This window comes from Rhagoletis zephyria, unplaced genomic scaffold (assembly GCF_001687245.7).
Source record: "Rhagoletis zephyria isolate East Lansing unplaced genomic scaffold, Rhagoletis_zephyria_1.1 Rzeph_scaffold_03492, whole genome shotgun sequence".
Lineage (NCBI taxonomy): Eukaryota > Metazoa > Arthropoda > Insecta > Diptera > Tephritidae > Rhagoletis > Rhagoletis zephyria.
The window spans coordinates 1-12,470 of record NW_016160575.1 but is presented as its reverse complement, the minus strand read 5'-3'; the positions used below and the strand labels follow the sequence as shown (position 1 = coordinate 12,470).

The 12,470-nt window shown below is 34.1% G+C and overlaps 2 protein-coding genes across 2 annotated transcripts; both read right to left on the bottom strand.

Annotated features, from left to right (window-relative positions):
* LOC108369088 (lipopolysaccharide-induced tumor necrosis factor-alpha factor homolog) lies at window positions 1–2,103 on the bottom strand. Its single transcript, XM_017624081.1, has 3 exons — window positions 1,111–2,103; window positions 887–1,022; window positions 1–121 (listed from the first exon to the last, which is right to left on the bottom strand). Exons 1-3 carry the CDS (start codon window positions 1,286–1,288, stop codon window positions 16–18), a joined length of 420 nt encoding a protein of 139 aa, XP_017479570.1. The 5' UTR covers window positions 1,289–2,103; the 3' UTR covers window positions 1–15.
* A 6,192-nt stretch (window positions 2,104–8,295) lies between these two features.
* On the bottom strand, window positions 8,296–10,408 carry LOC108369090 (lipopolysaccharide-induced tumor necrosis factor-alpha factor homolog; the record flags this gene model as incomplete). Its single annotated transcript, XM_017624083.1, has 2 exons — window positions 8,296–8,754; window positions 10,251–10,408. Coding segments are annotated over 2 exons (270 nt in total), but the record flags the coding sequence as incomplete, so codon positions are not given.
* Between the last annotated feature and the right edge of the window lie 2,062 nt (window positions 10,409–12,470).

Genomic DNA, 12,470 nt, shown 5'->3' with positions numbered 1-12,470 from the left:
TCTCGGATATCCTGATTATTCTCGCACGTAGGTACCCAAGTAACGGTCACACAAGCCACAATAATGTGCCGTATTCATGCAACTGCCAATGCAATAGGGTAAACACACGAAGCAGTAGAGCCTAAAAACATAAGATCGCAGTATTAAAATCGTTAAATAGAAAAATATTAAAAAATAAAAATACATACATAGGGGTATTCATCAAAACGAGTCAATGCCTCGTAACCAGGCAAACCTCGTAAACTTACTTAATTTTGTATGGAATCGATGTATTTTGTATGTATCGATGCATTTAAGCGTTAAGATGGATACCCCTAGTATCTTTTTTTTAATTCTCTGAAATGATTGCAACTCAGTACACTCGAAAATCTTATTATATCGGCTTAGTTCCGCATTTATCTTCTTATAGATAAGATTTACGCTGTACAGTGGAATACAAAAACTTTTTCGGCTTATCTCTGTAAAAGCTTAGACTATAAGAGGGCTTCTTTCTGCATCGATTTCGTCCGCATACCCCACTTTATACAGTACCAACTTTGGGTGGTCTCATGATTTCTTGTGGTTAAATTACTTTCGCAATGTAAAACTTTTAAAATTCACCATTTTCCTTAAACCGTTTTTCTTAGAATTTCAAATCACTAATGCTAAATGGTCGGCAGGCCATAGCTCACTGAGCGCTCTCTGAGCACATGTGTGTTTCACACGTACATATACGAAGAGCGGTAGCTGAGAAGTGCATTTAACGCACACAGTCTCACTTATTGAATCGTTTGAATGTGTTAGAATGCCGACCACTGAACTAGATTGTACATAATAAAAAACCCCTGAAACCTGCATGCCTTGGGTATAAAAAACCATAGTGGGCAACGCCATAATAAGCACTTACTGGAAAAGGCATAGCAGCAGGGCAATTAGATGCGTGCGTGAGGTTGGCTTAAAGCGCAAGCGGGTGCGTGTATAATTGTGGCAGTAGGGACACTGTATATCCACCGGTGCGGGTCCATATGCCAACGGTGCGCCGGCTGTACCCAAGGCAAAGAAAAATAAAAATGTAGAAGCAAATCACAAGCGAAAGAAACGATTTAGGAACTCAAAGGTTGCGTCACTTACGCGTAATTACAACAATATGCGCGGCATCCGGCGCTGTCGTGGGTGTGGCACCTGTTGCTTGTGAGTACGTGGGTGGAGCCGGTTGCAATAGAGCCTGTTGCTGTTCACTCGCTGCGACCGGCTGCTCAAGTGGCGTGGACGGGTAAATGCGCTGCGGAACGTTTGATTTTTCATCCATATTTGCGAGGAAAACACTTTATGGTAATTCTTTGTAGAGATATTTGATATTGATATGCTACACTTGTAGAATGTTTGTTGGAGGCAAACACTCTTTGCAATTTTCTCTGGTTTTCGCGGTGGGTTAAAATTCGAATACTTTGCTCTAATTATTTTTATTTGTATAATGCGCGTCAGCCAGGTGTGTCACGCCGTTACTGCTGCACTCATATCTCATACTGCGGAGCTTTCACATACTTACGGCGAGCAATTTTCGATTTTGGTGCGACACAATTCTTAACAAAAACGAAACAGTCCGAAAAGTAAATAAAACTATAAAAATCCCACAAAGACGTGCGGCAGGGCGCGAAAGCAGAAACTGTATTATATACAATCGAGAAGTTAAGCCAAGCCATACGAACACTATTGAAAATATACAACGTGCGTATTTATCTATAAATACTAGGATTATTGACACGGTTTTTTCAAACCGGTTTAACCGGTTTCAAGGCGTTTTTTTCGAATATCGAATAATCCGGTTTTTTGCTACTTTGAGCGTTTTGAGCTACCTCTAAATAGTTTTTGATTTCAAAATAAAATGGGGGGTAACTCTCGGTGTAGAACAATGCTAGGGAGTGAGAGCATAAGAATCCCGACTTTACTTTTTCACATGCATTTTTGGACCACCGTAATGCGCATACATTTTCCAGTTATTGAGAACAGTATACATCAACGCATAACTGCTTTCATTGAAAAGGGTATATACAGTGTTGGAAAAATAAATAACACATTTTTCCTATTTTTCTTTTGTGTTTTTAATATTTATTCAGCCTTATCATGTGATTCATTTTCACCGAAGCGATTCACTTTTCACTTTTGGTTTCCATGGTTCTACTATTGTCGGATGACAAATTTTCGGGTGATTTTTTTTTTCGACGAAACTCAGGATAAGGCAGATTGTTTTTTTATAAAAGTAAAGCTCATTATCTAACAAAGCCTATATAACTTGATATTTCAAACTTTGTGCAAAAATGTTATTTAAATTTGCAAAACTGAATCTAAATTTGCAACATTTTAATCCGATTTTTTAGATTTTTTTGAGTATGCAGTTTTATAGTCCAATTTTAGCTGAATAAAGTACAAGTTGAAGTGCCTACAAAATCGCGCCGATTTCTGATAATTTTTATTCTGAATGTATTACGCACTTTTTCCATACAAAAAAAAAATGTCGAACATAATTTTTATGGAAAAAAAGCTTTTATGGAAAAAATTGCCAAAAATCAACACGATTTTTTTTGCAACTTAAAACTTACACGTCATTCTACTAAAATTTATTGGACTATAAAACGGCATACTCCAAAAATTCTAAAAAATCTGATTAAAAACTTAAAAATTTATATGCAATTTCGCAGAATTGTTATAATTTTGCACAAAGTTTGAAATATTAATTTATATGGTGTTTGTTAGATAATGAGCTATAATTTTATGTACAAATAAAAAATATTATATATACGAAAGAATAATGGGCAAAATTTGAAAAAAAAACGCCGTGTGCGTATTTATTTTTCCACCACTGTAATTGAAAATTCCATGTAGGAAATGATTTCGAAAGCAACTAGAAATACAGTCGGAAGTAGATAATTCTAAAACTCTATGATCTCAAATTTCCGGTAAACCGGTTTGATATTTTCTAGCTTGGCTATTTTGTTATCTGAATTCATTGAAAATCTACATATAGCCCCTACAGAGTACACAGTTCTGATGTGAAAATAATCAATTCTATTAATAGAATCTCAAATTATTTGAATTAATTTTAGATTCGGAATAGTGCGTGCTGCAATCTGTGATTTAAAAATAAACAGTAAGAGAACATAAAATACACAACCCCAATTGACCTTTTAAAATGTACACAAAATAAATTTCTGAATTCTTTTCTTAAAAGGTTTATACTGACACACTACCATAATCCACATTGTTCCCAATTCTGAGCCGGACACTCGCCTGCTGCATTAATTTGAAAGTGATTCATTTCTAACTACTTTTTCAACTGGTTACTTTTTATACGGCTCGCTTTATTCCAACAGGGTATTCAAAGTACACAAGTACATGTATGTATATGTATGTGCATCTATGTACGTACTTACGCGCTTCTGTGGTTATCAGCACTGCCAGTAGCGGACGCGGCGATAACAATCGATTTCAAACGAAAAGCTTACATTTTTATCATCGGAAATCGCGGTAAATTTCACTGTTGCAGAGTGGGGGTGTGCTGGGCGCATTGGCAAGACGCACACTCATAATTACCTCCACATATATACATACATTTTTGTCAATTCGTATATACGCTCTCAATGCGCTACATTACATTAAGGTGGTCGAAAAAAAATTTCCCTCTTGTCGAAAAAGGTGGTGCACCCAAACTTTACGTTTCTCAGCGCCAGTTTTCCAGCGCACTTGTTTGGTTTAAACTTAGTTTAAAAGCTGGCTGGCTTAAATAAAGATTATCCAATCAAATATCAGCCAGCTGTTCAATACAAACGCAGTTTACGTGATCTAAGTTTGAACTGAAATCAGTTTGCAGTTTGCCACATAGCGAAAATATGTAATTCCTTCATGGCATAGATTTTTTGCCTTAACTTTATACAGACTTTTACGTTGGTGACATGAAGTTTTTGCTTGAGAAGACCCTTATTAAACTTTTCCGAAGATTAATTTTCTAGAATGTTTCAATCCTCTAAGGAACTTCCAAATTTACTTTTCTCGGGGTTTCTCGATGTAATGGTCAAAACGATCTTTTCAGGCGGGAGCTACTGGGTTAAAATGTTATACGAAAATATTTCCCATATAGAAAAAAAAAACAATTGCATAAAACCTGAGGAATTTTCTCAAACCCTGAGAAATTTGTGACAAACCCTCGGCTTCGAGATTCGATCGGAGACCCCTGAATCTCAGTGTGATAAATCCAATCTGGCAACCCTATACAAACCGTATTCTTAAACGCATATTTACTAACAGTTTTGGAGCCGTAACTTAAAAATTATTAATTTTCTGGCATATTTGAAAAAGTCCTACACAAAAATATATGTATGTAGCTAATGTTTGGACTTTTTCGTTCTTTACTTTTCCTGTTAGTAAAGAATCATCATTGGTGCTTTTCTATATTTTAACAACGATTTGTACGTGTGTACTAGGGATATTTCGAATGTCATATTTTTCACACTCGCGAATGCGAATGCGAATTTTCGGAATGCAAATGTTAGGAATAACATTAAAAAAGCTCTAATAAACTTAAGTCTTCGTTTTTATTACTTAAACTACTACTAAATTAAATTAAATTAATTAAAACTTAAATTACTATTTACCATACATTGTTTTTTTGTTTGTAGTAGTCAAAGTTCAAAAAAGGGGCATATTATATTAAAAAAAAAACAATTTTGCTGCCTTTTCTCCCATGAGGCGAGGTGAGTTGGAACGCTGGCGGGTGGAGCGCTCAAAGTTACCACCCACATTAAGTTTTTGTTTTATTTTTAAATATTGTGGCTTGCGTTACCCCATAGGGCCACTATTAGTCGCAATCGTGGTCGTAGTTCGCTAATGGCGATCCTAGGGAAAGTTGTCTAAAATCTGCTGATGCATCAAAAATTATCGATTTTATGCATGCAAGGATTATGCCAGATCGACGGTATTGCACAAAACTTTAGCCGTATAAAGAATTTGTTCCTTATTGGAGACCGCACAATTTGACAATCGTGCGACCTGTTGCGAAAATTCTCTGAAGAAAGTCGACCTAAGTGCATTAAATGCAGTAAACAACGTACACGTTCGACTTCTAGTATAATGCCACTACCAAATTTAAGCAATAGCTCTTAGAATAAGGAATATGATTACAAAGAGCTAAGCTGTAAGCTGATAACTTAATGTATATAAGCTGTATACTTAAAACCGTATAAACATTTTGGCGAACGCTCGAAAAGACCTTCGATAATGGGTTACAAAATTAAAACCATAGAGACAAGAGAGATAGTGAAAGCCAGCTCACTCTCAAAGGCAAATATAAGACAATCATACTCTCATTAAAATTTCCATTCTGTAATGGGCTGGATTTCGAACTCATAACGGAGGCAAACAACATTGGTTAGAGGGGGTTCCGGTTTGTTGGTGAATGGCCTAGTTCTCGAATCGTATACTTACTTATTTCACATTCATTAAAGAAAGTGAGACTTGAAAAAATATTAGTTCCTCAATCATTTTCAAATTGCTAACCAAGCCCAATGCTTATTGGGTACTGTTTATATGTTATATAGTAGTGACGAGTTATGAAAACCCACCAATATTTGCAAGAAAAAAAACACAGCAACACATATCGAAATACCTCCATCTCGCATCAACAAGTAAATATCTCCATATGTCGAACTTCGTATTAAACACCACTTCTAACAAATTTGTTAATTATACCGATAACGAGTTATCATTTTATTTCAGAATTAAAGTATGATGTGAGTGTTTAATTATAAATCATAAAGAAACAGTCTTATCTACTAAATAGATAAGATTACACTTTCATTTGAATGGTTCACTTGCCAAATCGATTAACTCCACTTTTTGACATATCGTGAATTCAAGTGTCAAAGCACTTGGTATAGTCATAACTTATTACATTTATAATAATAACAAGTAAGAAAGTCTAAGTTTGGGCGGAGCCGAACATTAAATACCCGGCGCAAGTACTAAATATATGATTTTTACCTTTCCGAAAGCTAACGCTACATGGTAAGCCGGGGTGTATCAATTTTAAGTAAATTAGCGTCTATACGAAAAGCGGCCTTAATTTTCAACGTTTTTCTTTTATGTGGCAAGTACAATAACCATACCGAGTTTGGTACAAATTGCTAGAACGGTTACCGAGATACATATATGTGATCATAAGTGGGCGGTTACCGTTATATGGGAGTTATGCTTGGTTATTGTCCGATTTTGCCCATTTTCAATACCATCCGTCCTACGCCCGAGAGAGGTGCAGATATCTCAATTTTTACTCGAGTTATCGTGTGCACAGACGGACGGACGGACGGACAGTCACCGCTTAATCGATTTCTCTTTTCATTCTGATCATTTATGTATACATTTGTCTATATCTATCTCGATTCGTTTTGCCTGTTACAAACAACCGTTATGTGAACAAAGTTATAATACCCTTGTGCACAAGTGGGCTCGGGTATAAAAACATGTGGCAAGCCCTCTTAAAATATTTTAAAACTAAATCCTTCTTAAACTCTTTCGTTGGACATCTATATTGTGATGCATGCCCAGTGCGAAAATGTAATGTATAGTAATCGAATAAATAATAAGTAAAACAACCCTTTTTGCATTCGATAATGCATTTTTCCCCCAGGGCGATGTCCAAAGAAAAATTAGGCATTAAATTTTGCATTATCTAGTATCGAGAAATTAATGTGATTTATTATGAAATTTTTGCGAATTTTTGAATACATTAGAATGCTGATTACATATTAAACAGTAATTGGATCTAAAACTCATAAGAAATATATTCGATTATTTATCACGCATGGAATGCATTACTGCTTTTCCTCCTGGTTGCATATGTATGTATTTCAATTATGCAATTGCCTTAATTCAAGTTGAATTTGATTTTTAAACATATCCATTTCAGAAATAAAGCATTTTCAAACCCATTTCGATTGATATCCATCCTTTAGTAATAAAATATAAAAAAAGGTTTTCTCTTAACAGCGGTCCTCCCTCGGCAGGCAATGTCAAGCCTCGGAGTGTATTTCTGCCATGAAAAATAGCAAAATTATTTTCAACTAAAACTCCTTCGTCTACCATTGCGATACACATTTCAATTAACTGATGTATTAAGTTGAACTTTATTTTTTAAGCATGTGGCAACCCCGATGAATATAGTTCAAGAAAAAAGATTTTTCAAACACCATTGGATTGATGTCCATATTTTAAAAATTTATTTAACTTATTCAATAGCTTAAATTTAATTTTTAAACAGGTGGAAACCCTCTTCCAATATCTCCAAAATAGTCTTTGTGTTCAAACTAAAGATTTCTTAACATTATTTCGTTGCATCCGTATTTTTATGTTTTATATAACTTGTGTATGAGTTAACTAAGTTCGACCTATCAAGCAGGTGGCAACCCTCTTCAAAATTTTTTCAAACTACTACCTTCTGAACCCCCTTTCGTTTGGCACCCATATGTTGCAGGAAACTTCTCCTAACTAATTCCCTTAATTCAAATTGAATTTGATATCCATTTTGTAATGATTGATTAATTTATTTTTTAATAATATGAATATAATTTTTTAGAAGGTGGGCACTTTTTTTTAAGTTAAACCTTAGTGCACATCTACAGGCCAAGCGCTTTAATTTGACACCATTGTGAAGTTGCCACCAACTGTATCACACAGATTAGGATAATTCACCATCGAACCGGATCATTGTTGCCGCAAGAATTTCTTCGCGGGCATAACTCTTTCGTTAGGTTATCTAAGACGGCAATGAAAGATATGCCTTCTGACGACCACAAAACCGAACGTGAACGTGAATTGTTGGTGAAAACGTTGGACCAAATATTTCAATACAATAAATTAATTTTTTTGGCGGCACAGAGTTCGCCGGGTCTGCTAGTATATATAGATTTATATACAAGAGATTATACTTACTCGTATCAAAGGAGACCTTTTTAGTGACAAAGATTCCATATGGAATATGTATACAAGTACAGGGCCTGTTCGAGGCACGCAATAAAAGCGGCATTACTGCTATACTGATGAAAATTTGCAACACTGTTAGGACCAACATTTATATGTGATATCTTCGATGTAGGAGTTGAGGCTTAGGAAATCTGATGTAAAAATTTGCGTCCAACATTTAAGGACCACCCTAATGTACTTACAAAGAGAAATTTTATTTTTATATTTCAACAATATGTACATAATTTGTACGCCCATAAATACTTTTTCACACATACATAGATATGTATTCATTATCACATTAACTATTTTGAAAAATATACTTTATTGTGTAGAGGTACATAAGTATTTATTATGTAAGTTTATTTAAAGCTTTTATCAATCATTAAATAATCGTGCATTAACACTTGTAAACAGTTAGGCATATGCATGTGTGGCTTTGTGTGCATATACATATGTACATAGTGCTTCTGTTCCTGCGCATGCAATACCTTCGTGCTATCGCAATATATTTTACATAGTACTTAAATATGAAAAAATTTAAGATTCATTGATTAACTACTGGTTTTATAAAAAATGTAAGCGACAATAAAAGAATAATGCTGGCGAGTGTTTGAAGGTCAACCGCTGCTTTCTGCCCGCTTCACAATCCATTAGAATCCGCCGCCATTGTAGGTGCCCAGGAATTTATTGCAATTACCGCAATAATGGTTCGTACTCATGCAACTCTCTGCACAGTAGGGCAAACAGACGCAGCACCATAAGCTGAAATTGATTGAACAAAAGTTAAGTTAAATTATGGTGGAAATATATAAATTTATTTAACTTAATTTTTTTTATCTCTATAATGTGTGTGTATGCAATCGTGCGTAAAATGTTTTCAATTACGTAAATGAAATGTGATTCTTTGTTTGCTTGGCTGCGGAAGCTTATGCAGTTCATGCATAACATTTAATACCTAATGGTTCTTTGTGTGTGTGTGGTTGTAGGTATGCGTTTTGTCGCAAATTTATCAAACTCAAAAGGAGATAAGTAAGAATTAAGTCTGCTGATAAGTTTTTTTTTAATAATTTTGTATAAATTTATATTCTTAAAATCATACATAGTATGCACATACAGTATCGGTCAACACAATAGCTCCCCCATTTCAAACTGAATGGCTCTAAAAAAAATTCTTACACTTCTGAGAAAAGAGTTTTAACTTTGGATGAAAATATGTGGAATTTTTTTGTAGTCTTTTCTTCTTCACCCAAAGTATCACCTGTTGGCAAGTCTTATTTTTCGCTTGATCTCCAGGCTGACGTTTGTAGTCGTTTAGAAACTTTTAATCTTGGGTTTATAGGGGTTTTGTTAGAAAATGAACAGTATTTTAATTGAAAATTCCTAAAATTGAATAATTAAATTTATTATTATTTTAATTTTGAAGCCGAACTTGAAATTTTTTTAATTTAATTAATATTATTGTTTACGAAATGCCAATAAGCGGACATCTCTTATAGGCGGACAAGAAGTAGATGACTATCGATGTCAGCTTATGGAAGCTTTCACTATACAAAACACATATATCACCTTTTTGTTAGGCTTGAATTTATTGTGATTTTCTTCTTCCTACTAATAAACAAATCTGAATCATTGCGGCCAAAAATTTTAAAAATTACCAAGTTTAGTTTGGCCTAACTAAAAAAAATTATGTTCGTTTTTGGGTATATAACAACCAATGCATAAACACAGTGGCACCAATACGAAATTTGATCCATTAGTGGAACCCATTCAAACAAGTTTTAAAGAATTGTTGGTGCATAGAAACTATCTCTAAAATTTGCTGTATTACACTGTATGGATCAGGTATAATTAATGTCGATTTATCGAAAAATATATGTATATTTGTCGCTCACATTTTTGTTAAATGCCCAGCCGAGCTGTTTGTTGTTGTTGCACAAATAGAAGGGCGTACAGTTTTATATCTTTGCCGAATTGTTTTTTAAAAGCTTCTTTTATGAGAGGCCAGTTCAATTAAAAAATGTTTCTTGTAGTTATGGGATGCTGCACAGACTAGGGATCGAATCTGTGTCCTACCGTGTGTTCGTATTAACCTCTAGCCACTAAGCTACCGCGCCTGAGTCAGATTTATCTGTAGCAGTGGGTTTTAAATTTGTTCATTCCATTTCCAATCAATAGAATTTAAACCTATTAAGAATGCCTTACGTATGTATGAACACATTAAATTAAAAGCATCTCATTAATTTTACTAAATTTCTTACCCCACTATGCAAAGTATTGCTGCCATTAAATGTGTCCTGGCGCTTGGTTCATAGTCGATGCGTGTTAGTTTCGTGACATGACATGCTGGACATGAAACAATGGTTGGCTCTGGTCCCAAGGGCAAAATGGCATGTTCTGAAAAAGTATGAGACAGAAAAAATTATTTGAAACATGTTCACATAGCTAGCTACTTAAAAAGTGCTTATGTTCATATGTGCATATAAAGATGCACATACCTATTAAGGTGGTCCAAGAATGCAATTGAAAAAGTAAAGTCAGAATTTTTATGCTTTCATCCCCTAGGATTGTTCTGCACCGAAAAAATATAACCTTTCTTTACTTTGAAATCACAGCGCCCAAAGTTTACCATTTTTTCATCGCAACTATAATTTATTGGTCCGCCAAAATCTCACAAAAATCCCGAAAAATGCAATAGGGGGACCAATAAAAACCGTTAGAATTAAAAAATGGTTAAATAAACAATTGGGTATTATTATTGAAAGTCTCCAGAAGAGAACCAGAGTTTTCCGATTGAAAAATATTGATTCTTAAGAGATCTATACCATTTCTTGGAAAAATTTTTTTTTTCCCCATATAAAAATACATGGAAAACTTTGAGTGCTTTGAGCGACCTCTAAATATTTTTTGATTTCAAAATAAAAAAAAGAGGAATACTTTTTTTGATATAGAACCATCCTAGGGGGTGAGAGCATTACAATTCCGATTTTACTGTTTTTGGACCATCCAAACGCACATACATACATATTGCCCATTTGCTGCAAAAGTGTCATAATCCAAAAAATCTAAACTCGAAAAAAGTCTTTAAAGTTAACAGTTTACATACGCATCGATGCAGCTGTGCAATTTTTTTATTTATTTTTTTATGTATGTTATCGCATAACTTTGCACCAAGTCAACCGATTTCGATAACTCTTTTTGCAACGGAAAGGTAGTGTCTCAGAGGTGGTCCCGTACTAATTTGGTTTAGATCCGATAATTGAATCATGAAATATATAGATATATTGGTCGTTAGTAGTTAGTTTTAAGTCGGGTCTTTTTTTGCTAAAAATTACTTGTATTTAACTACACTTATATGTATGTATGTATGTATGTATGTATGTATCTTTGTATGTCCTGGAACTTTGCAGTCAATATTTAACAACTCGAGGACAATGCAATATAAAAGATGACTTAATCCGCTAGGTAGCGCAGGAGTCGAGATATTAGTAAAACCCGCATTTATAGTCTGATTTGGTTCATATTTATAACATATATTACTTATATGAAAAGAAATAAGTCCGAAAAATATTTGCCGATAGGTGGCGCAGGAGTCGAGATATGTGTAAAACCCCTATTTATAGTCTGACGTGGTTCATATTTAGAACATATATTACTTGTATGAAAAGAAATAAATCCACAAAAAATGTTGATGATAGGTGGCGCAGGAGTCGAGATACTTGTAAAACCCGTGTTTATGATCCGATTAAGTTCACATTTAGAATGCATTTGCTTACATAAAAGAAATAACTACACAAAAAATTTTGGCAGTTATGTGGTGCGTGAGTCTATATATAAAAAAAAAATCGGCATCTGTGCTCCGATTTGGTCTATATTCAGAATATGTGCATTACCTATTTTAATTGAAATATATTGAAAATTTTGTTTGTTACGGTCAAATCTAGCACGTTAGGTAAAAAATGTATTTTATACTATAGTTAAAAAACTAAAAAACACGCTTTTATTACAACAAGAACTAAAAAGTATAAAATAATGGATATATATAGCGATTCCGTTTAAGAAGAATAGGAAGTTCCCTAACTTGATTTATTTTAACTTTTTAAATCAGCTAAAAATATGATTAAAGTGATTGGCCCGTAGTCATAGACAAAATAAACTCCACTGTAAAGTTTGTTGCAGTTTTTTTTTACAGATATCCCATTGAAAATTAAGTCAAAAATCTGCAACTAACTTTACTGTGGAGTTTATTTTGTCTATGAATAAGGGCCAATCACTTTAATCATATTTTTAGCTGATTTAAAAAAGTTAAATTAAATCAAGTCAGGGAACTTCCTATTCTTCTTAAACGGAATTGTTTATTGTTTTGGATTATGACACTCAGCAAAGGTACGATATATACTTCCATATCTTCTCCATTGCAAGCATATTTCGAGTACGAGTAGTTACGAGTAGCCAAACAACGTTAATGTTCAAGAATTTCG